Consider the following 27,949-nt stretch of genomic DNA (forward strand, 5'->3'; position numbering starts at 1 on the left):
GGGAGGCTGAGACAGGAGAATGGCGTGAACCCGGGAGGCGGAGCTTGCAGTGAGCTGAGATCCGGCCACTGCACTCCAGCCTGGGCAGCAGAGCGAGACTCCGTCTCAAAAAAAAAAAAAAAAAAAAATGTTATAAAAATACACACATGGGGTCTTGCTATGTTGCCCAGGCTGGTCTCCAAATCTTGGGCTCAGGTGATCCCTGGCCTCGACCTCCCAAAGTGATGGGATTACAGGCGTGAGCTACTGCGACCAGCCAGGCCCAACCACTCTTGAATGGGTAGTTGTAAGATAAACAATTCTATTTACAGAGCACACTTTTCCAGCCTCTAGTGGGTAAACAAACAATTCACCAAGAACATGTGTTAAAAGAGACCCCTGGACCCCATCTGCTGCTGCTGCTGGAGCCAAGCCTGGCACTTGCTCATCTCCTCCCATGCAGCATCACCTCTGGACCCTGACCAAGAACCCCCGACCATCCCGCCCCACCAGACAGCCTCATCTGCATCGGGGGCCAAGAGGGAACCCTCCTTGGATCATGCTCAGCGACACAGGGGCACCGTACTGCACCTGGGGAGTGAGGTTTCGAAGAACGAGCCAGCTGCTGGTTCTTCCTGAGGCGTCGGTGCTCCAGGCAGAACCTGCAACAAGAGGGGAGAACCCGGTTGACAAGGCCCTGTGCCAGTGGATAGTGCGGCCTCCCCACCTCTTACTATGCTGAAGTATGGGACAGCACGGGCCATCACGGACCATCACCACATGATCTAGGACAGCCTTTCTCAGCCTGGGAGGTCCATACTTTCTTTGGTAAACCAAAACCTCACAGTTCCTGCAGACCTCCTTCCCACTTCCCTGTGGTGACTCTGACTTCTTGGATCTTCCCGCCAGCCCAGGAGACCCGTGTTTTCCCATCTGTGCCAGGAGAGACAGGGGTGATGAGAGGCCTGACAATCTCCAGGAAAGCTCTGGTCTCCACCTCTGCCTGTCCCCAGACCTGGTGTGGAATCAGTGCTCCCAGGTTCTTCTGGTTAATACAACAGAGCAAATCCCTAAAGACTGCTGCTAAAAGGCAGAAACTATTACTATCAAACTATCTGATATGGTCTGGCTGTGTCCCCATTCAAATCTCATCTTGAATTGTAACTCCCATGATTCCCATGTTTTGTGGGAGGAATGTGGTAGGAGGTAATTGAATCATGGGGGCACGTCTTTCCTGTGCTGTTCTCGTGATAGTCTCACAAGATCTGACGGTTTAAACAACTGGAGTTTCTCTGTACAAGCTCTCTCGTCTGCCACCATGTGAGATGTGCCTTTCACCTTCTGCCATGACTATGAGGCCTCCCCAGCCACGTGGAGTTATAAGTCCAATAAACCTCTTTCTTTTGTAAATTGCCTCATCTTGGGTATGTCTTTACCAGCAGCATGAAAATGGACTAATAAAGTAAACTGGTACCAGTAGAGTGGGGCGCTGCTGAAAAGATACCTGAAAATGTGGAAGCAACTTTGGAACTGGGTAACAGGCAGAGGTTGGAACTCAAGGCTCAGAAAAAGATGGGAAAATGTGGGACAGTTTGGAACTTCCTAGAGACTTGTGAAATGGCTTTGACAAAAATGCTGATAGGGATATGGACAATAAAGTCCAGGCTGAAGTGGTCTCAGATGACAATGAGGAACTTTTTGGGAACTGGAGCAAAGGTGGCTCTTGTCGTTTTAGCAAAGAGACTGGTGCCCTAGAGATTTGTGGAACTTTCAACTTGAGAGAGATGATTTAGGGTATCTGGCAGAAGAAATTTCTAAGCAGCAAAGCATTCAAGAGGTGACTTGGGTGCTGTTAAAAGCATTCAGTTTTATAAGGGAAGCGGAACATAAAAGTTCAGAAAATTGGCTGGGTACGGTGGCTCACGCCTGTAATCCCAGCATTTGGGAGGCTGAGATGGGTGGATTACCTGAGGTCAGTAGTTTGAGACCAGCCTGGCCAACATGGTGAAACCCCATCTCTACTAAAAATACAAAAATTAGCTGGGCGTGGTGGTGCATGACTGTAATCCCAGCTACTCAGGAGGCTGAGGCGGGAGAATTGCTTGAACCTGGGAGGCAGAGGTGGCAGTGTGCCGAGATCACGCCATTGTACTCCAGTCTGGGTGACAAGAGTGAAACTCTATCTCAAAAAAAAAAAAAAAAGGAAATCCCATTTTCTGAGGAAAAATTCAAGCAGGGTGCAGAAATTTGCCTAAGTAACGAGGAACTGCATGTTAATCCCCAAGACAATGGGGAAAATGGAGACTGTTTCTAGAGCATGTAAGAGGTCTTCATAGAAGCCCCTCCCAGCACAGGCTCAGAGGCCTACAAGGAAAAAATGGCTTCATAGGCCAGGCCCAGGGTCCACACACTGTGTGCAGTTTAAGAATTTGGTGCCGGCCGGGCGCGGTGGCTCAAGCCTGTAATCCCAGCACTTTGGGAGGCCGACATGGGCGGATCACGAGGTCAGGAGATCGAGACCATCCTGGCTAACACGGTGAAACCCCGTCTCTACTAAGAAATACAAAAAATAGCCGGGCGAGGTGGCGGGCGCCTGTAGTCCCAGCTACTCGGGAGGCTGAGGCCGGAGAATGGCGTGAACCCGGGAGGCGGAGCTTGCAGTGAGCTGAGATCCGGCCACTGCACTCCAGCCTGGGCTACAGAGCGAGACTCCGTCTCAAAAAAAAAAAAAAAAAAAAAAGAATTTGGTGCCCTGTGTCCCACCTGCTCTGGCTGTGACTAAAAGGGGCCAAGGTACAGCCTGGGCCATGGCTTCAGAGGGTGCAATCTCCAAGCCTTGGCGGCTTCCACATGGTGTTGAGACTCTGGGTGCACAGAAGTGAAGAACTGAGGTTTGGGAACCTCCACCTAGATTTCGGAGGATGCATGGAAATGCCTGGATGTTCAGACGATAGTTTGCTGCAGGGGCAGGGCTCTCATGGAGAACCTCTGCTAGGGCAGTGTGGAAGGGAAATGTGGGGGTGGAGCCCCCACACAAAGTCCCTGCTGGGGCACCACCTAGTAGAGCTGTGAGAAGGTCACCGTCCTCTAGACCCCAGAATGGTAGATCCACTAACAGCTTGCACCGTGTGCCTGGAAAAGCCGCAGACACTCAATACCAGCACGTGAAGGCAGCCAAGAGGGAGGCTGTACCCTGAAGAGCTGCCCAATACCATGGCAACCAACCTCTTGCCTAAGCATGACCCAGATGTGAGACATGGAGTCAAAGAAGATCATTTTGGAGCTTTAAGATTTGACTGTCCTGCTGGATTTCAGTCTTGCATGGGATCTGTAGCCCCTTTGTTTTGGCCTATTTCTCCCATTTGGAATGACTGTATTTACCCAATGCCTGTACCCCCATTGTATCTAGGAAGTAACTAACTTGCTTTTGATTTTACAGGCTTGTAGGTGGAAGGGACTTGCCTTATCTCAGACAGACTTTGGACTGTGGACTTCTGAGTTAATGCTGAAATGAAGACTTTGGGGAACTGCTGGGAAGGCATAATTGGTTTTGAAATGTGAGGACATGAGATTTGGGAGGGGTCAGAGGCAGAATGATACAGTGTGGCTGTGTCCCTACCCAAATCTCATCTTGAATTGTAACTCCCACAATTCCCATGTTTCGTGGAAGGAGCCCAGTGGGAGGTAACTGAATTATGGGGGAAGGTCTTTTCCATACTGTTTTCATGATAGTGAATAAGTCTCATGAGATCTGATGGTTTTAAAAATGGGAGTTTCCCTGCACAAGCTCTCTCTCTCCTGGTCTGCAACCATGTGAGACATGCCTTTCACCTTCTGCCAGGAATGTGAGGCCTCCCCAGTCACGTGGAACTGTGAGTCTAATAAACCTCTTTCTTTTGTAAATTGCCCAGTCTCGGGTGTGTCTTCATCAGCAGTGTGAAAATGGATGAATACACTATCTGTAGCTGATTTTAAACATTTTGTTATTTATTACTATTATTTTTTTAGAGACAGGGTCTCACTCTGTCACCCAGGCTGGAGTGCAGTGGCTCAAGCATAGCTCACTGTAGCCTCAATCTCCTGGGCTTGAGTTGTTCTCCCATCTCAGCCTCCCCAGCAGTTGGGATCACAGGTATGTGCCACTACACCCCACTTTTAAAATTTTTTTGTGGAGATGGGGTCTCGCTTTGTTGCCCACATTGGTTTAAGCCTTCAGTTTCTTCAATTCCCAGTACATTTTTCTCATCTCTGAGGTTCGACATGAAGCACCTGAGAGAAGCTGCAATATTATGAGAGTTGTGTTTTCAAACTGGTGGGGTTTGTTTCGTTTTGGGTCTGGAAAAGCCTTATGTCTCAGTGACATCTTGTGGAGAAGCAAATATAAAAAGCAGAAATCCAGATCCCTGTGCGATGCGGGTTCATGGGGGCAGACAGCCTAAAGGACTGTGCGGGCCTCTAATGACCCAGTGTGGGGCAGCTGCACTCCTGAGGATGGAGGTGGCCAGCGTGGGCCCTCAATGGGTGCTGGAACCGCCTGGGACCTCTTGGCCCAGAGCAAACCTGCTGTGTGCTGGCACACCTAGGCTGATGCTAAAAACACCAGGCTCACCCAGCTAATGCCCTGGACATCTAGGGTGGCCCTGGTGCCTTCCTAAGCCCTCCTAGGCTCCAGAGTTAGAGGCAGGGGTCCTTACAAAGGAGGTACAGGACGAAGTGATAAGCACATCCCCAAAAGGTAAGGCCCCCATTGGAACACGAGGAGCATGAAGCTTACCTGAGGAGTAGGAGCTGGTCCAGCCGAGGGGGCTGGCACCCCAGGTGGAGGAGGGCTTGGGATTGGTTAACCCTGGAGGTGGCCTCGTGGGTGCAGTAGTGTTTCTCGGCACCTTCCACAGTTCATGAGACAGAGAGGCTTGCGTGTGGGAGGCAGGGCCAGAGGACCACGTCGATTTAATGTCTGACAGTTTACCTAGAAAGGCAGAGAGATGGAGAATACGCAGTCTTGAGACAAACACTGCTGTGTTTGGGGAGCCACACAGAGTGCTCTCTAACACCAGCAGACTGTGTGATAGGTAAAGAAACACCAAGTCAAGCCCCTGGCAAACTCAAGTAACTGCAAATTCCCAGAAGTGTTTTGCCTCTAAGTTTTCAAAACCTTGCATACCCCTTGTCTTGTGGCCATGGGGGAAAGGAAGAGAAAAGGCAATGGGCCCACACACTTGTATGGAGAAGATGTCACCACTTCCATGTGTGTGCAAGCTGATGTGCCCAAGGTGCCCACTGTGCCTGGGGAAGGCCCCCACCCATCCTCTATCATGCCACACGGCCTCCCAGCTCAGGGAGTGAGTGAAGAGCCAATGGGAAAAGCTGGGGCCTGTCAAAGTTTTGTTTGGGGAAAGAAAGAAAATGCTACCTGCAAGTCTAGAGGCTAGGTGCGTACCTGCAACGCTAGGTGCGGATGCAATGCTGCTGAAAGAGCTACTGTAGCCGGAGGCACTGAGCGGCCAGGCACTCGAGGAAGGCAGCGTGGCATTCTGAGATGATGGCGGGGAGGACCCTGCAGAACCAAACACGGCACTGAGCAAGGTGGTGGCGGTGTCCGGGTTCGTGACTCTAACTGCGGGCTGTGAGAATCTTAACCATCAAGAATCAACCTCTCCCTAGGCTGCCATTTTTAATAGAAGCCTGAACATGAAAGTGTCATGTGGGAAGGAAGAAACAGGGCATGCCTCCTATTCTGGGTCCCTGTAGCCACTCAGGGAGGCCTGGGATGTTGCTGAAGGCGGAGGAATCAAAGGGCAAGAAGCAGCATGAGCTTCTTTGAGAATTCCCACCAGAATGTTAAAATGCCATGTCAGAGTTTTAAAGCACCACATTGATTTCTTCTCCCAAATAAGATAAAATAAAAATCCAGGGCAATTTACTCCTTTCACAGTTCAAACAATGGCTACAAAATAGAAGAACAAAACTCCAAGCCATTCATTACAAAATGTGCCATAAAAATTTGAACATTTCTTCTGACTGGGGTGTCCCATCAGCTTCCGAACTCGTATTTTGCTTAAAAAAAATTTTTTTTTTCAGAGATGGGCTGTTGCTATGTCACCCACGCTGCAGCACAGTGGCTGTTCACAGGCGTGATCACAGTGCACAGCAGCCTCAACCTCCTGGGCTGGGTGATCCTCTTGCCTCAGCCTCCTGAGCGGCAGGGACCACAGGTGCCACCACACCCGGCTCATGATTCCCTTTTTAAATACATGAATAATTAAGAGACATCTGTCCTACTAACTGTGTATATGGACTTGAGTTATTCTATCCCTAGGACTGTAGTTTTTTGAGGAAAGCTTGTCCCTGTGCCTGAAAGGGAGACTTGGGGTAAATGGGCCATCCTTCAGGCACCTCGATCCCTTGTGTGAAAGCTCAGCTCCTCGCTGCTTGGTTTTATTTTGTATTTTCTAATGTGGCTCTCCCTTTCAATTCTGTGAAGAAAGCAAGAAACTGGAGAAGAGTGAGGACGGCGTAACGGTGACAGCTGGGGTGAATGCAGGATGGAAAGAGCTCTCACTGGGACAATAACTCTGCCAGGGCATGGATCCTGGCTAGCAGAGGGAACATAAACACAGTCTGGCTGTTAAACTGATGACCACACACAGAATCGGATGGTTTCTGAAAAGCCATGGCATCTCAGCTGTAGGCCCACATGACGTTGTGCAGTGAATAACCAGGCGTGTGGCACCTCCTGGACACATGCAGTGTCCAACCTGCACAGTTGTTTGCAGCTGCCCTGCTGCAAGTGACCTCTTTAGAATGAGGGCACCAGAGTTGAGGAAAGTTAGCATTTATGGGTAATCTGCAGGTCTTCACTTTTATTTTTTCCAATTTTTATTTAGGGTTCTGGGAGTCCACGTGCAGGTCTGTCACACAGGTGGACTGTGTGTTGTGGGGGTGTGTTGTAGAGATCATTCCATCACCTAGATAGTGAGCATGGTACCTGACAGGCAGTTTTTCAATCCTCCCCTTCCTCCCACCCTCTACCCTCCAACAGGCCCGCTGTCTGCTGCTCCCTTCTTTGTGTTATGTCAACTCAGGCTGTCTGTTTCTGTTCCTGTGTTAATTTGCTCAGGAAGGTCTTTACTTTAAAAAGGTGTCAGCTTGACCAGGCGCAGTGGCTCAGGCATGTAATCCCAGCACTTTGGGAGGCCTTTTCTTTTCTTTTTTTTTTTTTTGAGACGAAGTCTTGCTGTGTCACCCAGGCTAGAGTGCAGTGGCCCAATCATAGCTCACTGCAGTCCTGACATCCCAAGCTCAAGTGATTCTCCTGTCTCAGCCTCCTGAGTAGCTGGAACCACCGATGTGTGCCACTACACCCAGCTAATTTTTTCATTTTAAATTTTTTGTAGAGATAGGGTCTCATTATATTGCCCAGCTGGTTTCAAATTCCTGGCCTCAAGTGATTCTCCCACCTTGGCCTCCCAAAGTGCTGGGATTACAGGTGTGAGCCACTGTGCTCAGCCTGCTAGTGCTTTCTGGTTAGCAACTTCTACGTGAAGAGATGCTCATTGTACTCCCCTTTCTTTCAGTAACAAACCCTAATGTATCCTTAAATACAACCAAGAGAGGTACCAGAGTGGAGTAACAAGGTTCCTAGTGCTGGTCATGAGCTGAAGGCGAGGCCTGGCATGAGCCACCTGAGCTGGCTGCGGCTGAATACTGATGTTTGTGCACAAGTGCCAGGGCAGGCTCAAGACCCAAACATCAAGCACCCGGGAAGTCAAACGATGTCCACTTGGAGCTACAAGTCACCCAGGTTGGCTGGCTGGCTGGTTCTTAGGCTCAGGGTTGGAGATGCCACTGCCTTGCCTTATCTCAATGGCCGATGCATTTCTTAGGCTGAGGTTCTCTTCTGCCCTCCCCGCAAGTTGATTTCCTTAACTGGACAGGCTATGGAGCTGGAGAACAGCTGCCATGTGTTTCTCAGGCCATCTTCATCACATCATGGCACACTCAGGCGATGGCGGAGGCCACTCCCAGTGGCCCTGGTTCTGCCTGGAGGCTAAGGGGCCACTTGATCCTTCATCTGGGCACCACTCAGGGAGCTCTGCCATGTATTAAGCAACTTCGATTCTTTCCAACTTCCCTTATGACCTGGATCTGTACAACCTGCATCCCACTTCTCCACAACCCTCAAAATATGGTAACTTTCCTGTCTGGTACAACCCTGGTGCCCCACCAGGTGTGACAAGCAGGGAGGGCTGGGTCTCTGATTCTGGCTGGCGCCTCACCTGTCCTCTGCCACACGGCTCCCTTTTGGGCACCACTTGACTGTGTCTGACAGCAGGGACACCCATAACACCCCTGCTCTGAAAAGCAGCTGCATCCGAAAAGCAGCTGTGTAACCCCAAGGAATACACAGCATTAAACAGACAGGGCAATCTGTACTCATGTTGGCTTTCCAGTCAAAGATACATTGAGAAGCCTATCACTTTAAAGAACCACAGAAGCAGTCAGATACACTGGCTCACGCCTGTAATCCTAGTACTTTTGGGAGGCCGAGTCAGGTGGATCACTTGAGGTCAGGAGTTCGAGATCAGCCTAGCCAACATGGTGAAACACCGTCTCTACTAAAAATAGAAAAAATCAGCTGGGCGTGGTGGTGCACACGTGTAGTCCCAGCTACTCGGGAGGCTGAGGCATGAGAATCACTTGAGCCTGGGAGGCGGGCGGAGGTTGCAGTGAGCCAAGATCACGCCACTATACTCCAGCCTGGGCAAACGAGCAAGAATCTGTCTCAAAAAAAAAAAGAAAGAAAAGAAGCAAACACAAAACACAAGGCTCCAATGAGTCATATTTCAAGTGGGAAACTTAATGTTTTGGGAACTACCTAGGTGGCCTTATTAGTGGTAGTACCTATGGCAATCTAGCTCTTTCTTCCACAAAATAGCATGCGGTGGTAAAACTTTGTTAGAGATGGCACTTTTATGATAAGACATTACTTATCAATAAATCCAGCAGCATAGGTGACACCTGAGGTCAGGAGTTCGAGACCAGCCTGGCCAACATGGTGAAACCCTGTCTCTACTAAAAATACAAAAATCAGCCTGGTATGGTGGCACATGCCTGTAATTCCAGCTACTTGGGAGGCTGAGGCAGGAGAGTCGCTTGAACTCAGGAGGTGGAGGTTGCAGAGAGCTGAGATCGTGCCACTGCACTCCAGCCTGGGCGACAGAGTGAGACTTCATCTCAAAAAAAAAAAAAAAATTCCAGCAGAAACTCAAATTGATGTCCATTTTCCCATAAGCACTAACTGCCGTCTCTTCATGCTGCTTCAGATGACTGCTTCAACTGTGCCTTGTATCATCCCTGCCTCAGAGCCCAACCTGTCACCCCTGACATCTCCAAATGGGTCTAGAGAGACCGTCTGCGCAGAGGCAGGCAGAGCAGCACCCTCACCTCCACTCTTGAGGAGGTAGCGGTTGACATCCTGGATGGTGGTATTGATGGTAGGCCCAGTGGGGACACTGCCAGGAGTGACGTCAGGGTCATTCTCAGGGTCAATATTCTGTAGTCCTTTCCATGGAACTCCCGGATGGAATTCTGTTTAAGAAACCCAGATGAGAAGCCACAGATCGGAACATCTGCACATTGATTCATGACATTTTAAAAGATGTTTTGTCCTGTTTGTAGAAATTTTTATGATCTGCTAATTAAATGAGAGGTACACTTTATACTCTTGATACTCTCTTTCATTAAAACAATCAATCCTTTGGAACAAACTAGAACCAGGTATTCTAGCTATCATATTAAGATAGTTTTCACACAGAGTCGGAATAGTTTTACCAGATGGTATATACAGTGTGCTTCCTCCCTGCCACCCCTTCCACTTCTCATGTTGAACTAAGGGATTACAGAAAAATGCCTGATGCTAACCATACCCAAAATTGATCTGACAAATGGATTTCCAAGGAAAATGCCAAAGCTCTGGGCTTAACGCTTCCAGATCCTTAGCTCAGATTCTGGGTCCTCCCAGCCTCATCACTCTCTGCAGGCTTGGAGCACGTTCTGACCTGCTGCTGTTGCACGGAAGTGTTGCACGGTCTTACCTGGGGGCCAGTTGATGCTAGAGCCATTTGAGATTTTATCACTGTCAGATTTGGCACGTGACCAGCTATGGGGAACAGCTACGGGAGGACTGGCTGGTGACTCACTGTTCTGGATTAAATCGTACCGGCCATAGGAGTCATCAATGGAGGACTTACCTGGAGGCCCAATGCTTAGACCTCCAGGGATAGCACCTATGGGGACAACAGGAAACAAAGAAGCAAGTGAATACCCTCCAGTTGAGAGACAGCAGAAGATACCCTAAGCCTCCCTATGCACCTTCTGTTCTAGGTCCAATGCCTTGCTCTATTCGGTTACATGAATCGTAAGACTTGGTCTGTCTAGGATTCTGTAAGAATCAATGACTTTTTTTTTTTTTTTTGAGAAATTTTCTCACTCTGTTGCCCAGGCTGGAGTGTAGTGATGTGATTAGGGCTCACTGCAGCCTCAAACTCCTGGGCTCAAGTGATCCTCCCACCTTGGCCTCCCAAGTAGCTGGGACTACAGGTGTGAGCCACCATGCCTGGCCAGTGACTATTTAAGCCAGCTCCAATTTCAGCCCTGAAAGACCGAAACCCCTGAAGAACAATTTCAGTTTGTCCAGTTAGAAATCTTTATAAAATACATATCCATACCATGGGAAGCTGCCCTTAATAAACCTTTCTGGGGACAACTTATGAGTCTTCGTGATTAGTTATCAAACTTGCTCTTATCTCTTCCCTCCTTTTAGTCTGAAACCCTCACTATGGAAGAACACAGTGGATGCTAAAAATTCATACAGAACCAAACCAACCAGCCACAGGCAGCAAGGCCCTCCTGCTAAGAAAGGTGCCAGCAGTGTGTGATGATTTTCCGTAAGTTAACCATGAGACATAGTTTCCTTTTTCTTTTTAGAATGCTTTGTATCAAGAGAGAACTACATAACCTATTGAATTTCCTTTGCTGTTTATTCTACCAGCAAGTTCAGAGCTAAATTTAATGCTTGGAAGTACCTCCTACGGGTATCATTTTTGCTTCCACCTTACTGTGTGTCCATCGGTAACGAGTTCCTGATGGGGACACCAGTTTGGAGTGAGACAGACTGCTTGGATGGAGGGGAATAACCAACAGAAATGCACCCTAGTATTTACAGCTGCAGTTCCCATACATACTGCATATTTGATGTTCTATTTGTGTTTCACTATTTTATTGAAAATATTTCAGCAGACTCAAGTTTTTGTTGATGAATAGAGATATAAAAAAAAAAAGTACATAGGCTATGACTTAGATTCTTTGCTGCTCTGGGGTTTTCAAATTATTTCTAGGTTTGTAGCTAAGATCTAATGGCTGGCTTTTAAGAAGTTTGATCACTGACTAGCTGAGATCTTATATGCACTATAACGGAATGGGTTATTTTAAATCCAACTTGCAGCGCTCAATTCTTAGAAAAGTATAGAATGGGCATGTTATACAACAGGAAGATCGATTAATAAGCCAGCAGTGATTCCACCACAGGCATCCTAGCCCAGACGTACCATGCTTGCTAGGGTTCTGCTCCAGGGGGGAAGCGGCACTGGGCAAGTTATCCATGGAGTTGGGGTGCGTCCACTGGGGGAGGCGTGACTGGGACTGGGATGGGTCCTTCACCGACAAGCCACTGGTCATGTCCATGCTGTTGACATTCATGTTTGGGTTCAGTCCAGCTAAAGAGAGAGATGCCGATTAGGATTCACCTGCTCCTCTAAAAGACTTCATTCTAAAGCTCTCCTACAGAAGCTATTCCAGTCTTCGCTTACAGCAAAATATTTTTTGTTTTTTGAGATGGAGTCTTGCTCTTGTTGCCCGGGCTAGAGTGCAACGGCATGATCTTGGCTCACTGCAACCTCCGCTTCCTGGGTTTAAGCGATTCTCCTGCCTCAGCCTCCCAAGTAGCTGGGATACAACAAAATATTTTAACTGTAACTTTTAGTGCTGGTGAAAAATACTTTTTATCTTCATAACAGCATGTACTTCTCGGAATATTACTCCTAAATTAAGGTGAAAATGTGAATAGCCTTTGATTAAGTGAGGCCCACAACTCTCTTCACTTTACTTGTTTCAGTGCTGGATAAACATGGTCCTGAGGCTTCTCAGAGTCCACAGGAAAACAGAAAAAGTCCAAACTATTAGGAAAATCTTTTCTGGTTTTGGGTATCTTATGGAAACTCATCGGGTCAAAAACACTTTTCCAGAACTCTAAAGTACCACCTATGAAACAGACTGATAGGATAATTCAGTTCTACTTTCAGTGAGTTTCCTTTACAAAAGTCTGCTCTAAAAGAGTTTGTGAATTAAAATCAAACTACTTTTAAGGAACTGAACTATTTGACAGATAGGGTGCTGCCATCTGCCCCCAGCTGGGATGGTGAGCTGGAGCTTCTGAGCTCATTTCTCATAGCGAAAAGCAGGTAGCTGGTTATCTGTCCAGGACCTGTACTAAGCTAGGTTAATAAAGAAAGACGATGAGGAAGGAGGACAATGATAAAAAGGTTGAAGTAAAGACTTTCTGATGAGGACACCAGTTTGGAGCAGGACAGACTGCTTGTTTGGAAGGGAATAACGAGCAGAGGGGTCCCCCTCCCCTTGGATTTCCAGCTGCAGTTCCCATTACCACATACACATACTCCACAGATCCTTACCATATGTACAACTATGCCACATGGTACGTAAGCACAGTGAGCCTCTACTACTAAGCCAGGTGCTGAACATTCTGGTTCTTACCTTTATTTCAGAGGCTGCAAATTCAAATGCCCATAGGAGCCAAGTGGCCATGCACATGAAGAGGTGGGCCTCATGGGGACTGTGGCAAACCAGAGAGTGTCTGTCCTGTCTAAATAAACAGGTGCTACTGGGGCCAACCACTTATTGCTACATGGAACATAGACCCACTAAAGCCATTTTAAAGAGAAGCCAGAAGCCACTTTCCCCAATTTTTGAATGTTGGCATTAACACACGCCTACGCACATGCACATACACACTTCGCAGACTTAACAAAACGCCTTTGCAAGCCCATCAGTGCCACGGGGCTAGCCTACTTGCAATCTCTGAGTTCTCTTCGTTTCAGCTTGTACAGATCTAGTCAGGTAAGGTGGCAACAATGTCAGGGCTTCAACCTGGCCTTCAGAATGCTCCGAATTCCACAATTTGGCCCCAACCCATCTCTCCCAACTTTCCCCTCTGGGAAAGTCAGCTAGACTGGCCTGGCCCTTGCAAAATGGACCCCTGAAACAGGCCAGGCCTCTTTCTTCTGTGCTATGTGAGGCTTCCCCTTCATTTGGAAAGGCTTCCTCTTTATTTACTGTAATCCTATCTAATCATTTGAGGTTCAAGCTTAATACTATTCTCTGATTTTTCTTTCTCCACTCAAAGTGAAAGTGAACTTTTCCTTCTCTAGAGCCCTGTGAGAATCACATGACACTGGTATCAAGGGTATTTTTTCCTGTTTATATGCCTGCTCTTCCCATCTAAATGACGAACTCCAGGTGGCAAAAGACTGAGAATAACAAGGACAGGCTGAATGTGAGGGAAGGAAGGTAGCTGGGAGCCCCCACTACTGACCATGGGCTGCTGGTTTCTTTACATGAATTGTTGAGTTTCTAATAGGCTCTTCAACATAGGTGCTGCTGCAGAGAAATGCTGAGAGCCAGCAAGATAGGCAATTTTACAACCAAAGTTTCCTATACTTTATTAGTTATTTGTTTTTAATACATTTATAACTTCACTGTGAATATTATAAAATATTATCCAAATTATTTTTCAACTAATTTCAAAGATTCACTGCATGAATTCTTTAACTTGTACTAAGAAAAAAAATCCTTAAGAGTAAAGATAAGTGGCCGGGCGTGGTGGCTCATGCCTGTAGTCCCAGCACTTTGGGAGGCCGAGGTGGGTGGATCACCTGAGGTCAGGAGTTCGAGACCAGCCTGGCCAACATGGTGAAACTCAGTCTCTACTAAAAATACAAAAATTAGCCAGGCGTGGTGATGCATGCCTGTAATCCCATCAACTTGGAAGGCTGAGGCAGGAGAATCGCTTGAATCCAGAAGGTGGAGGTTGCAGTGAGCCGAGATTGCGCCACTGCACTGCAGCCTGGGCAACAGAGCAAGACTCCATCTCAAAAAATAAATAAATAAATAAATAAATAAATAAATAAATAAATAAATAAAAAATAAAAAAAAGTCATGATAAGTGTACTTTATCTTCCAAATACAGGTCAAGAAGACAGGTGAATACTAGAAAGCTGAAGCTAACGCATTTTAGGATAATAGGTGGAATGAAATTTGTTTCTAAAACAGAAGCACTTACATAAGTAGCTGATATTTTACAAAGTGTTTGCTATGTGCTAGGTACTATTTAAAGACTTTACGTATTAGGCCGGGTGTGATGGCTCATGTCTGTAATCACAGCACTTTGGGAAGCTGAGACCAGGAGGATTACTTGAGGCCAGGAGTTTGAGGCTGCAATGAGCTATCATCATGCCACTGCACTCCAGCCAAAAAAAAAGAGGCCAGGAGTGGTGGCTCAAGCCTGTAATCCCAGCACTTTAGGAGGCCAAGGCAGGTGGATCCACCGGAGTCAGGAGGTCGAGACCATCCTGGCTATCTGGTGAAAGCCCGTCCCTACTAAAAATACAAAAAAATTAGCTGGAGTGCGCTGAGATCAGCGCCACTGCCTCCAGCCTGGGCAACAGAGTGAGACTCCGTCTCAAAAAAAAAAAAAGAGAGAACTTTACATATTAGCTTATTTAATCTTTAAAACAGACCTAGGAGTTAAGTATTTCCACATTACAGATGAAGAAATTAAGGTATGACTGGGTATGGTGTCTCAGGCCTGTAATCCTAACACTTAGGGAGGATCACTTGAGGCCAGGAGTTTGAGACTTGCCTGGGCAACACAGAAAGACCCCGTCTCTAACAAAAAAAAAAAAAAAAGAAAGAAATTGAGGCAAAAAGCAGCTAGGCAAGTTGCCCAAGTTAGTAGTGAGCCTGTTGGTGGTGAGTTGGGACTCAAACCTAGGCAATCTAATTCCTAAGTCAGGTCTTAACTACTTAGACACAAAGGGTGTTAATGGATGAGACAATAATTAAGGAACGAGATCATCTAGTCTAGTATTTATCAATCTCATATTAAAGATATATCACATTTATAATATGTCAAGTAAAAAGTGTTCAAATGATTACAATACACTGCCCTTTTGAGAGACATTGAACAGAATTAGATAAATGAATATTATCTGCTGGTAGCAAATTCACTACCACTCAACTGGCCTTTGGCCCTTTACAGATGTATTTTCCAAGTTACTGATACCCTTTGTCCTGCATCTACAGACTCTAATAGCAATCAACAGACAAGCCTAAAGTGCTTTCACTAAGTTCTGAATTCTTACAGCAAATTAGTCCATGCAGAATCAATTTACTCATTTATACCCTCTGGTGTCTTCAGGTATGTGAGCTGTGACTCTCCTGGCAGGCCTGACCTTGAGGCCTGGCACCATGTCTTATAGTGACCTGCAGGTTTCATGTGCCCTATGTGCTTCTACAAGTTAGATTTCAACATATATATGTTGAGTTCGTTGATTATACAAATCACATTTCATACAAAATGAGTTGTATCAACAACCACTGCTTTTTAAGAAGTGCTTTTGGTGTAAATCTGAATACTTTTACTGACCAAACCATTATAAAGTCTTCTCTGCGGTTTAGGCTGGAGGAAGTGGCTGGTAAAGTACAGTTCAGAGTAGACCAGGAATAGAACAAACTCTGGAGATGTGACAATGGAAATGAGATTTTGGAGGCTCTGACTGGTACCATCTTTAAAGGTTTTATACTGAGAGTATTATGGCAGCAGCAAAACTCCTACTCTATAGAACATGGTTAGTGTTGCTCCCTTATTAAAAATTCTTGAGGCTGGGCATGGTGGCTCACATCTGTAAACCCAGCACTTTAAGAGGCTGAGGTGGGAGGATTGCTTGAGCCCAGGAGTTCGAGACCAGCCTGGGCAACGTGGTGAGACCCCATTTCTCCAAAAAATAATAAAAAACCTTTTTTAAAGTTAAAAAGCCTTGAGATACCTGTTCTGTGATTTTGTCTGGGGCTGCATTTACAACAGGCTATGGTTTCAGCGCTGGCCAGTCCTCCTAACCACTGAAATGCTGCCCTGGCTACCACATATGGACTCCAGGTACTCTCTCTACCTGATGTGGCTGTTGAAGACCATGGGACACTCACCAAGAGGGTAAGGAGCAAAGGTGTTGGGTGAAGACTGCTGCTCTTTGGTCTGCAGGTCAGGTAGGCCGGGAGTCTGCGGGTGCGAGGGGAAGCTGTCCATGGCCGATTTGCCTGCAGAGGGGTGCAGAGACAGGTGCGGCGGGGGCGGTGGCGGTGGTGGCTGCTTCACGAGCAGGGCCTGGGCCAGCTGGCGCTGGTGCTGCTGGATCTGCTGCTGCAGATTAGTGATTGTGCGCGCAACCTGGCAGGCACAGACATAGGTTCGTTAACCAGGTGGGAAGGGACACTCATGGCTTGTCTAGGGACCAGGTGAATTCTTCATTGTCTTTATGCTGAGGCCACCACTGGCTAGGTCAACCTCCTCCCAAACCTAGCTGAACCCAGGAATTTTCCAAGGAAGGCTTGGCTAGAGAAAAATCAAAGATCATCTAATAGTTCATCAATTAGCATCTCTTCTATCAGGGAAAATTATAGCTCATGACAAAAGTCAATCTGGGTAGCACCTACTTGCTGCTCCTGTTGTCTCATGGATCCGGACACATTACGCTGGGCCTGTAACATCTGCTGCTGGATTTGTAAACGTTGGTATGCCTGTTGACAAAAAGAAGAGTTAAAATAGTATAATAATTAAGTATAAGTTGAACTAATGGTTCAACTTTCTGACATTAGTTAAAAAACGAAAAAAGAGAACCTAGCCACTCTTCTTGGCCCATACTGTGGCTGACACATACTCTTTTTTTTTTTTTTTAGATGGAGTCTCGCTCTGTCACCTAGGCTGGAGTGCAATGGCGCAATCTCAGCTCACTGCCACCTCTGCCTCCTGGGTTCAAGAAATTCTCCTGCCTCAGCCTCCCAAGTAGCTGGGATTACAGTCACGTGCCACATTGCCCAGCTAATTTTTGTATTTTTAGTAGAGACGGGGTTTCATTATGTTGGCCAGGTTGGTCTCAAACTACTGACCTCATGATCTGCCCGCCTCAGCCTTCCAAAGTGCTGGTATTACAGGCATGAGCCAACACGCCCAGCTGTGGCTGACACATATTCTGGGAGGCACAGAGCACTTTTAAAAGATTAATGTCTTATCCACTTTTTTAGTGTACAGAATTAAAAAAAATCACAGAGTCAATACCCGTTTAGTGTTGGTGATGATGTTGGTCAGCAAGTATTTTTCATTTAATGAAGAGATCAAAATTCTTCTGCTTGATTCATACAAACTGAAACTTAAACAACAACCACCACCACCACCACCACCACCACCTATTCTATAATGACGGATACTGAAGTCCAGCACAGCCCAGACAATGTGGCAAAGCACTGGGAGTAACTGTCCCAAATCATTCAAGAATAATGTGTGTTAAACAACGTGGTCGTCTCCATAACATCATGGGAATGAAAGCTAAGAGAGAACCTGAAATGCAGATTTGTGGGCATTTTTGTCACACGAACTTGTCATCTACAAAGTTGGTTAAAGTTATGATATTCTTCTGTACACTGACATAGCAGCGTTGGTCACTTGACTGTTTTGAAATGTTGGTTGAATATCATAATTTTTTCTTACAACATGAATTTTAGGGACATTTTTGGCAAAAGGACTCATTAAAGTAGAATCCAAATAAAGGTGGAGATTGTACTATTAGAAATGCCTCATTAATCTGTAATCATGGAGGAATAAAATACTTGAGTAAATCCTTATAGGCCCTAAAACTTAACCTTATGGAAGCACTGAAACTTTATTTTTCCATTTTTTCTGGAAAAATATTTAAGAACAGAATACATTGTTTTAAAATAAGAACACACTATTGTAATTCAACATTTTCTTGATGTCTTTCACACCATGTGGTCAATAAAAACTTACTGTATAACTAAAAGATTCTAGTACATCAGTAAGAAAATCAGCTCTGTGTCAGAATACAGCAATGCCTGCATCAAGCGGCAGAAAACAATCTTCCTCTATAGTAACAGTTCTAAACCTGCATGCTTTTTCTATGAGTGCCTGTTTTCAGAGCTGTCTCCTTTCCTTTGGAGGTCAGTGGTCTCCAGCTGGCAGGACTGAAAGCAACAGGACTGCACATGTGCACTGCCTCCCCACAGCGATTCTTCCCTTCTGATAGATGAAAAAACAGTCTCTGGCCGGGCGCAGTGGCTCACGCCTGTAATCCCAGTACTTTGGAAGGCTGAGGCGGGAGGATCACCTGAGATTAGGAGTTCGAGACCAGCCTGACTAACATGGTGAAACCCCGTCTCTACTAAAAATACAAATATTAGCCAGGTGTGGTGGCGGGCGCCTGTAATCCAAGCTACTCGGGAGGCTGAGACAGAAGAATTACTTGAACCCACAAGGTGGAGCCATGATTGCACCACTGCACTCCAGCCTAGGCAACAGAGCAAGACTAGCAAGACTCCATCTCAAAAAAAAAAAGAAAAAGAAAAAACAGTTTCTGAGGGCCAAGCCTTGGTCCTGACCTCATGTCTAGAGCTCTGTGCTCTCCCTTAAAGCGAGGACACATACATAGCATGTGCCTCTGGGACACATCCTTCCCTCCTTCCTTCTATCCTCCCCTGCTGCTTACAGAAAAGCCAGACCTCAAACTTGTTGGACATATGTCTAAAAAACGGCAAAGGGGAAGGACTGAGGACTCAAGTACTCTCTTATTAGCAAAGATCTTATGCCAATGGTTTTGTCTTTTGGAGTCCCATTCTTTTTTTTAAATTTTTTTTCCTTCATGATTCCTGGTCATTTTTTTTTTTTTTTTTTTTTGAGATGGAGTCTTGCTCTGTCACCCAGGCTGGAGTGCAATGGTGCGAGGCTCACCGCAACTTCCGCCTTTCAGGCCTTTCAGGTTTAAGTGATTCTCCTGCCTCAGCCTCCCAAGTAGCTGGGATTACAGATGTGTACCACCATGCCCAGTTAATTTTTGCATTTTTAGTAGAGACAGGGTTTCACCATGTTGGCCAGGCTAATCTCAAACTCCTGACCTCAGGTGATTCACCCGCCTGGGCCTCCCAAAATGCTCGGATTACAGGCATGAGCCACTGTGCTTGGCCGATTCCTAGTCGTTTGCTAGGTGATGAAGTTGCTGGCTAAGATTGCTAAACAAATCAGGTACCCACATTAAAGAATGAAATAATTCACTGGGTTTTTTAGTGTATATAATTTCAGTAGGCATCTAGGTATATAATGACATGGCAATTTATGGTAAAATCAGTAAGACCGTTTGAAAATTAAAAAAAAATCAAGATTATGTAAAGTTATAAAATTTTCAGTCCAGACATGGTGGCTCACGCCTGTAATCCCAGCACTTTGGGAGGCCGAGGCAGGCGAATCACAAGGTCAGGAGATTGAGACCACGGTGAAACCCCGTCTCTACTAAAAATACAAAAAGTTAGCTGGGCGCGGTGGCGGGTGCCTGTAGTCCCAGCTACTCAGGAGGCTGAGGCAGGAGAATGGCGTGAACCCGGGAGGCGGAGCTTGCAGTGAGCCGAGATTACACCACTGCACTCCAGCCTGGGCGACAAAGCAAGACTCCATCTCAAAAAAAAAAAAACACCAAAAACAAAAAAAAAACTTTCAAGAATTATTAGGTCACATCAGCCATTCTTGACCGGGGTTTCATGAGAGAATTAAGTTCTAATGTTCTAAGGTATCTACTATATGTAACAAAGCAATTTTTCTCCTGTGCTTCTAGAATAGTATTTATGTATACCATCCTTAGAATTATTGAGAAAATAGTCACTCAAATGATTTTTTGTGTTCTGTGGTTCTCAGAAACTCTGGCTGAGAGCTCAAATGAAAAGACATGCCTAATTATAAAAGCTGGTAGATTTTTTGAACACAAAGAGGCCAAGCCATGTGCAGTGGTGCACACCCGTGTTCTCAGCTACTCAGACGGCTGAGGTGGGAGGATCCCTTGAATCCAGGAGTTCCAGACCAGCCTGGCAACACAGTGAGATGCTGCCTCTAAACAAGAACAAAAACAAAAACAAAAACAAAGAGGCCAAAACATTTACAAAACTTAGTAAGGACACCTTTGAGTGAGAACTTCCTAACTCGTGAAGAGTTTAAATACTTCACGACAGTCTCAATGACATCCCCGATGTGAAGACAAACATTATCACAACTGCTGCTCTCAGTGGTGCGCCACACTGGTGCATCTGCACGGGCACCAGGAGAGCACTCGGCCTGCGTGCTCTAACTCGCATGGGTCTGTCCACTCACCAGCTGCAGCTGATAGAGCTGGTTCAACATCGTCATATGCTGAGGATTAATTGGCGAGGTTAATAGTGCAGGGTTGAGACCAATGTTTTTTGCTGCAAACTGCAAAAGCTGTGCTTGAACCTGTTTAACAAAAAATATGCGATCAGCCATTGTATCTCCGTTAAAATACTTACTTGCCCATGTAGTTTTTCAAAATTCAAAAATGATTAAGTGATAATTTGTAGGGAGATCCCCGGAAACTACTGTTACGGAAAAAAAAATAAATGCTCCTGATTATTGTAAATACAAAATTGCATGCAGGACTGCATAAAGACAACGCAAGGTTGGGCTGCCAGAATGAGCCAACAGTGCATGATGTGCTTCCCACTGCAGAGAGCCTATCAACGGACGCGCAGTCAGGGAGGTTTCACATCACCAAGATTCCTATCCCAGAAAAGCAGATGTTCATAGCTCTGGGAATGGAATACAACCCTTGTGGAGAGCCTATAAACGGACGCATGAGGGATGCTTGTTCATATGGATAAGATAGGGTTATAAATGCCCTTATCTTGCTTGCCATGGCTCTTCTAGGTCTCTTCAGGGTTAAGGCATACTCCCTTCTGAGAATTTGCGGTCTGACCAGTTGTATAGTTTCATGCCCTGTTTCTACTGATTGTTTGCAACAAGCTTTTGCTGCAATTATTACTACTGATTAGTATCTTACTAAACATAAGTTATGGACAGACTGTGTTTCTGTTTTAAGGCTCTGTTAGAAATTGCTGATGCACACACTACATTGTAAATTCTTATCTCTGTATACTCTACTTCTGCATACTGATATTATGTTAAAGAATTACTTCATCCCATGTGATCATCTCACCTCATAATCAAACAACCCTATATCCCTCACTAACCTACCCTGCCCTCACTAAACTTAATAATAAATGCTGGTATATCCAGTGCATTGGCAGCATCGCAGGACCAGAAGGCGGTGACATGCTGAACCCAGCTTTCACTATCTCGTGTGTGTCTTTTATTTCTCGACCTGCCAATCTGCCTGGGAACAAAGAAAGAGCCCTGTTGCATTGCGGGCTGCCGGCCAGATCCCGCAATAATAATTATATTTGTCTCATGGGTGAAATGTCAAAGGCCATTAAAAAATGTATGGACATTTTAATATTAGTAGTTAGCAAGTAAAGAATAAGAAAGGAAAAAGAAAGGAGGGAAGGAAGAAGGGAAGTCTTCAGAGATCTCATCCTCCAAATACTTTAATTATAAATGAACTTTCCAAGGTTCTGTGCCCTTCCTATCAGTACTTACAGGTAACATGGAAATATGGAAGAAACAGTGAGATGGCACACAGATGCCTTGCCATTTGGGACATGCTGGTTTGCTTTGTGTGGGTAAGACGAACTGATTCTTCTGCTACTGCCTCTCAGACTGGGTGCAGCTGTGGCCTAGGTTTGGGCAGTGGGATGTGACTGGAAGTGGTGTGTGCAATTTCAAGGCCACTTGCACAAGAGTGCTGCCTTTTTCCCTGTTACTGGGAAGTGGTTGTGGCAGAGCTGCCCCCAATCCCTGCACTGCTTCTTTCTGCACTGTAACCTGAGAGAGATCAATGTCTACCTAGTTTAAACTACTGTTTTTTGAGGCCTCTTTGTTATAGTAGCTTATCCTATATTCTAACGAATACATTTAACTATTATCTAATAACTTTTATCTTATTACCTGATAATAGTTAAATGTATTAGTTACACTGATAATTGTCCACTATCAACTCAATGCACAAACCTGGATTTGAACAATTATAGAGTGAGAATTACCCTCAGTGCAGTGCCTAGTGCATCCTGCTCTTTTTCGTACGCTAGCATTGCCTTCCCATATGCTATTGTCTGAATGTCTGTGTCCCCCTCCCCCAGAATTTCTATGTTGAAACTTAAACCCTAATTGTGGTGGTATTAAGAGCTGGGGCCTTTGGGGGGTGATCAGGAGCCCCCATGAATGGAATTAGCATCCTAATGACAGAGGCCTGAGAAAGCCCGCTCACCCATTCCACCACACGAGGATGCATAAAAGTTGCCATCTATGAGAAACGGGCCCTCACCAGACACTGAATCGTCTGGCACCTTGACCTTGGACTTCTCAGTCTCCAGAACTGCAAGCAATACATTCATGCTGTTGTAAATGACCCAGTCTAAGGTATTTTGTTACAGCAGCCCAAACGGACTAAGACACTATATTCCAACAAACTGAACACATTTAAATTAAATTTTATGAATAATAGAAGATTGACGAATTAACACGTTCTCTTTTGGGACAGTTTGAAAATAAGATCCCTCAGAAATCTTAACTATCTTCTTGATATTAGAGGTCTCTTGGGGAAGAAAGCAGTTTTTTCCCTCTCTGCTATAAGAATGCGAGAATGTGGTAAGTACTTCAAGATGCTGCTGCTCTCTCAGGGCAGGCTCCAGTCAACCTTCACATCAGAATTACGTGGGAAGAATTACCAGAGCCCTGAGTTACCCACACAGCAAAGATGTTATCAATACCATCGATCATCAAATACCTTATAAGGGGTAAGAACTAACACTGTAATTAGAAACTTGGTCTAAAGCCTAAAATTGTAAAATGTGCTAAAAATAAACAATATTAACAACAACAATTGATATATATTAGGCCTCAGAGCCATGCAAAACAGCAATATCCTTTTCCTTAATTCGATTTGACCTTTTTTCCTTTCTTTCTTTTTTTGAGAAGGAGTTTCTGCTCTTGTTGCCCAGGCTGGAGTGCAATGGCGTGATCTTGGCTCACTGCAATCTCCACCTCCCGGGGTCAAGCGATTCTCCTGCCTCAGCCTCCCAAGTAGCTGGGATCACGGGCATGCGCCACCACACCTGGCTAATTTTGTATTTTTAGTAGACACGGGGTTTCACCAGGTTGGCCAGGCTGGTCTTGAACTCCTGACCTCAGGTGATCCACCCGCCTCAGCCTCCCAAAGTTCTGGGATTACAGGCGTGAGCCGCCGCGCCCGGCAACCTTTTTTTCTTAACAATCTCTACGGTTCACTTCTAAAAAGGTATGAAAGAAAGAAAAAAAACCCATCTCTATTGGCAAAAATGATCTAATGCTGAATATTAAACATAACTGAAAATCTATAATATACATACTATTATATAAGATCACATTTAGTTTCTCATTAAAGCATGATTCAGTCCTTGGCTGCTTCTAAGGGTTTCTTTTACATCCTCAGCAATACTACAGCATGTCACTTTCCTCTCCCACCAAACTAGGACAGTTCACTGGGTTCATCTGAATAATTTTCTCGAGAAAGACTGGGACAAAAGCACATCAATAGGATTGTGTTGGGCAGGTCCTTTCCCCTCAATATTGCTTCTGACTAGGAAGATGCCAAATGTTAGTTTGGGTGGCTGAGGCATTCCAAGGAGCAAGCTCTGAAAATGTCTCCTGGGTCAGGAGAATCAGTTTACTACTTTATAGTCTAAAATTAATTTATAGTTTAAAAACCAGAAGGCCTTCTCTTAAACATGGATTAACTCAGCTCTCACTTTAAAATAGTGACTTCCAGATAACACAGGACCCCACGAAAAACCGGCATCTACATCCTGTTGCTTAGTCCTGCTTGGATGTGGGTCTGACCTGAGGGGATAGAAACTGAGGCACTTGAGCACGGAGACTGGGCTGGGAAGAGTTAAGAGGCTGCACTGGTGGCTGTGGCGGCTGCTGCATGGTCCTGGCTTGTGCTGCTCCACTATTGCCAAACATACCCAGATTGCCACTCGGTATCTGTACAGGGACAGAATTGGACATGTTACCAAGGCAGGCATTAAACATTGTTTGGAGGTAGGGTGAAATGATCTATTTTAAGTGATTGCAAAATCGTTTCTACTTCCTACCACTGTCAACTTGTACCCAAGAGAATTTTTTTGAGACAGAGTCTTGTTCTGTCACCCAGACTGGAGTGCAGTAGTGTGATCTTGGCTCACTGTAGCCTCTGCCTCCTGGGTTCAAGTGATTCTCCTCCCTCAGCCTCCTGAGTAGCTGGGATTACAGATGCCTGCCACTACGCCTAGCTATTTTTTTTTTTTTTAAACGGAGTTTTGCTCTGTTGTCCAGGCTGGAATGCAGTGGTGCGATCTCGGCTCACTGTAACGTCTGCCTCCTGGATTCAAGCAATTCTCTGCCTCAGCCTCCCAAGGAGCTGGAATTACAGTCATCCGCCACAACACCTGGCTAAATTTTTTGTATTTTTAGTAGAGACGGGGTTTCACCATGTTGGCCAGGCTGGTCTTGAACTCCTGACCTCGTGATCCACCCATCTCGGCCTCCCAAAGTGCTGGGATTACAGGTGTGAGCCACCACGCCTGGCCTGAATTTTTGTATTTTCAGTAGAGACGGGGTTTTGCCATGTTGGCCAGGCTGGTCCCAAACTCCTGACCTCGGGATCCACCCACCTCAGCCTCCTAAAGTGTTAGGATTACAGGTGTGAGCCACCTCGCTCAGCCCCAAGTGAATTTTTAATGAGTGTCATTTATACAACAAGAAGGCTACCCCATTCAAAGAAACTACCAGCATACAATGTTTCACACACAATAGCAACATGAATACGGTTATTTGAATAATATACATTTCCAAAACGATGTGATAAAAATTAAATAATAATAATGTGTGGGGATTACTAATCTAAGAGGATAGCAACATTTCTTTTTTTTTGTTTGTTTTTTGAGACAGAGTCTCGCTCTGTCGCCCAGGCTGGAGTGCAGTGGCCGGATCTCAGCTCACTGCAAGCTCCGCTTCCCAGGTTTACGCCATTCTCCTGCCTCAGCCTCCTAAGTAGCTGGGACTACAGGCGCCCGCCACCTCGCCCGGCTAGTTTTTTGTGTTTTTTTAGTAGAGACGGGGTTTCACTGCGTTAGTCAGGATGGTCTCGATCTCTCGACCTCGTGATCCGCCCATCTCGGCCTCCCGAAGTGTTGGGATTACAGGCTTGAGCCACCGCGCCCGGCCGGCAACATTTCAAACAGGAAATATAGTTATTATTTCAATAAACCTTGAAATGGAATGAACTGACAAATTCAGGTAGTTAATTCTGTATTAACTATGATAAAGATATTGTAGCTGTAGTTTTCACTCTGTGTAATGAGTTACCTGACAAACAGGTGAGGTAAGGTACTGTACAGCTTCACTTGGGAAGAGCCGCCTGAGAGGCACCGGCAGAGACCCCCTTCTGTGAACCTAACAGCTGTGAACTAACCCCAGTGCACACCCTAGCTGGGCTGCTGACTTGAAGCTGGCAGAACAATGGAAATGAGAGGTCTCACTGCATCACCACTATGGGGGTAATGTCAGATTGCCAGGATCACACAGCTGGGCGCTGGTGAGTGGAAAGGGCACTACTGGTAACAACACTGGGACAATGGGCACACAGAGGCTGTTTGGCCACCCACATGTCACAGTGTCTTAGAGACATGTCTCCAAGGGGTGTGTGTGTGTCAACCTCATCCCTAAGAAAATCAGAGAGAAGGGATGTCCTAGGGATGGGAAAGGATCATATGTTTTTTGGTACAACACTTCACGTTAAGAGTCTATATGAGAAAAGTAAGATGAAGTGGCAAACGACACTCTCAGGTTCTTCCTTTAGTAACTGATTTAGAAAGGTGATCTCCGCCTGTACCCAAAGAGCGCTGAAGTCTGGAAAAAAATGCCAGTGTGACTCCGGAGAACCACCTTGCAAGAGATGTCATCTTTATTTCTGGGAAAAAGGGGGAGAATGTGGTGCTTTCTCACAGATCAACAGATGTAACGTTTTGGATGCCAGGAGGAAAGAGGCTGGGGACTACCTGGACCTCTGGATGGATCTGGCAGCCGAAGACCACTGTGCAACACATCATCACTTCAGCCAGTCCCAAGTTAGACCAAGGGTGCTGAACTTAACACGTTTTAGTTAAGTTTAAGAATAAATATAACTAAAGCATTTCCTACTTCAACCCTTGACTCCAATAAGTCACTTGAAGGGAAATCCTGGTAGTATTTCAACTACCTGTACATTTTCAGTCATATTTTAAAATAGAGGTATTAACTACAAATAAGAAAGTTTATGTCTCAAACACACATTTTTTAGAAGGCAGGTAAAACAAAGGCCACGTGTTGCTCTCTATCAACAGCCTTACCTGTCTAGAAGAATTCAAGTTTTGCATGCCCAGCCCGGAGGCAATCCCACCCAGGGCCTGACTGGGGAGTGCACTGTGTGAAAGGGGGAGCTTCAGGCTTGGGGAAGGCAAGAACGGTGAAGGCGTGGGCTCTTCCACGAGGCCGCCATCCTGATTGGAGAAAGAAAGGGTGAGCTGTGTGCAGTGTCCATCAGCAGACAAAGCACCAAACAGTTTCCCAAGGAAACAGAGGAGGCATGGATGGATAAATAATTAACAGATCAAAAAAGTGTGGATAAGGGAATGGAGAACATGGGCAAAAGCAAGAGGGGAAAAAGAAAAAGAGAAATAGGATTAAGATGCTGTTTTCAGTTTAAAAGTATTTTACAAACACATATATTAGCTGCTACTATTCTCCTAACTACTGGCTCCTAACAGGTAGGAGCACGGAGGAAGGATGGAGGCATTGGCAACAAGCACTTTACAACCATTTTCAAATAAACAGATTCTTTTTGAGAAGTTATTACCAAAGCTGTAGGTATACATAGGTTGAATTCTGTGACATTTGTTTTTGACCTACAAACACAGCAGTTTCATAGAGTGTAATCTAAGAGGGTGAGTTATAAAAGTAAGTTATAAAAGACAGAACCTTATTATTATTATTATTATTTTACATCTATTGAGGTCATGCTATGTGCCAGGTCTTTTGCAAATTTATGTCAGCTAACATCACAACCAGCCTGTGCATTATTCCATATTTTAAATGTCAGGGTCCCAATTTAGGGTTGTCAGATTTAGCAAATAAAAATATATGATGCTGAGTTACACTGGAATTTCAGATGAACAGTAATTTTTTAGTATGATTTCAAAAATTATTTATCTGTAATTCCAATTTCACTGGGCATTATGAGTTTGAACTCTGTCCACACTGGCAATGGGAAGGACGAGGACGAGGATGTGAGCCTCACCCTGGGCTACCCCACAGCCGCAGCTGAAGCAGATCACGTGCTGGAGGACTCTGAGAGTAAGATCAAGTCCCATCTCTGATATTCTTTGCTTGTGAGCCTTTCCTTTCATTGTTTTTTTTCTTTTATTTTGAGACAGAGTATTGCTGTCTTGTCCAGGCTGGAGTGCAATGGCACGATCTCAGCTTACTGCAACTTCCATCTCCCGGGTTCAAGCAATTCTCTTGCCTCAGCCTCCCAAGTAGCTGGGATCACAGGTGTGTGCCACCATGCTCGCTAATTTTTGTACTTTTAGTAGAGAT

General features: G+C 45.6%; 2 protein-coding genes across 4 annotated transcripts in view; one reads left to right on the forward strand and one right to left on the reverse strand.

Annotated features, from left to right (window-relative positions):
• TNRC6C (trinucleotide repeat containing adaptor 6C) overlaps positions 1 to 27,949 on the forward strand; it is a 137,392-nt gene that overhangs the window by 104,270 nt on the left and 5,173 nt on the right.
• Positions 199 to 27,838, reverse strand: LOC116271084 (trinucleotide repeat-containing gene 6C protein-like). 3 transcript variants are annotated; one of them, XM_031657812.1, is made up of 11 exons: positions 26,704 to 27,838; positions 24,173 to 24,319; positions 20,537 to 20,656; positions 16,828 to 16,911; positions 16,321 to 16,561; positions 11,589 to 11,756; positions 10,077 to 10,268; positions 9,427 to 9,570; positions 5,420 to 5,536; positions 4,754 to 4,948; positions 204 to 641 (listed from the first exon to the last, which is right to left on the reverse strand). In XM_031657812.1, exons 1-11 carry the CDS (start codon positions 26,728 to 26,730, stop codon positions 499 to 501), a joined length of 1,578 nt encoding a protein of 525 aa, XP_031513672.1. In that variant the 5' UTR covers positions 26,731 to 27,838; the 3' UTR covers positions 204 to 498. The 3 variants fall into 3 exon arrangements, with proteins under 3 accessions (XP_031513673.1, XP_031513671.1, XP_031513672.1); XM_031657811.1 differs by lacking the exon at positions 26,704 to 27,838 and having other exon boundaries at positions 203 to 641; positions 24,173 to 24,542; XM_031657813.1 differs by lacking the exons at positions 5,420 to 5,536; positions 26,704 to 27,838 and having other exon boundaries at positions 199 to 641; positions 24,173 to 24,543.

Source organism: Papio anubis, chromosome 17 (genome assembly GCF_008728515.1).
Source record: "Papio anubis isolate 15944 chromosome 17, Panubis1.0, whole genome shotgun sequence".
NCBI classification, from domain to species: domain Eukaryota; kingdom Metazoa; phylum Chordata; class Mammalia; order Primates; family Cercopithecidae; genus Papio; species Papio anubis.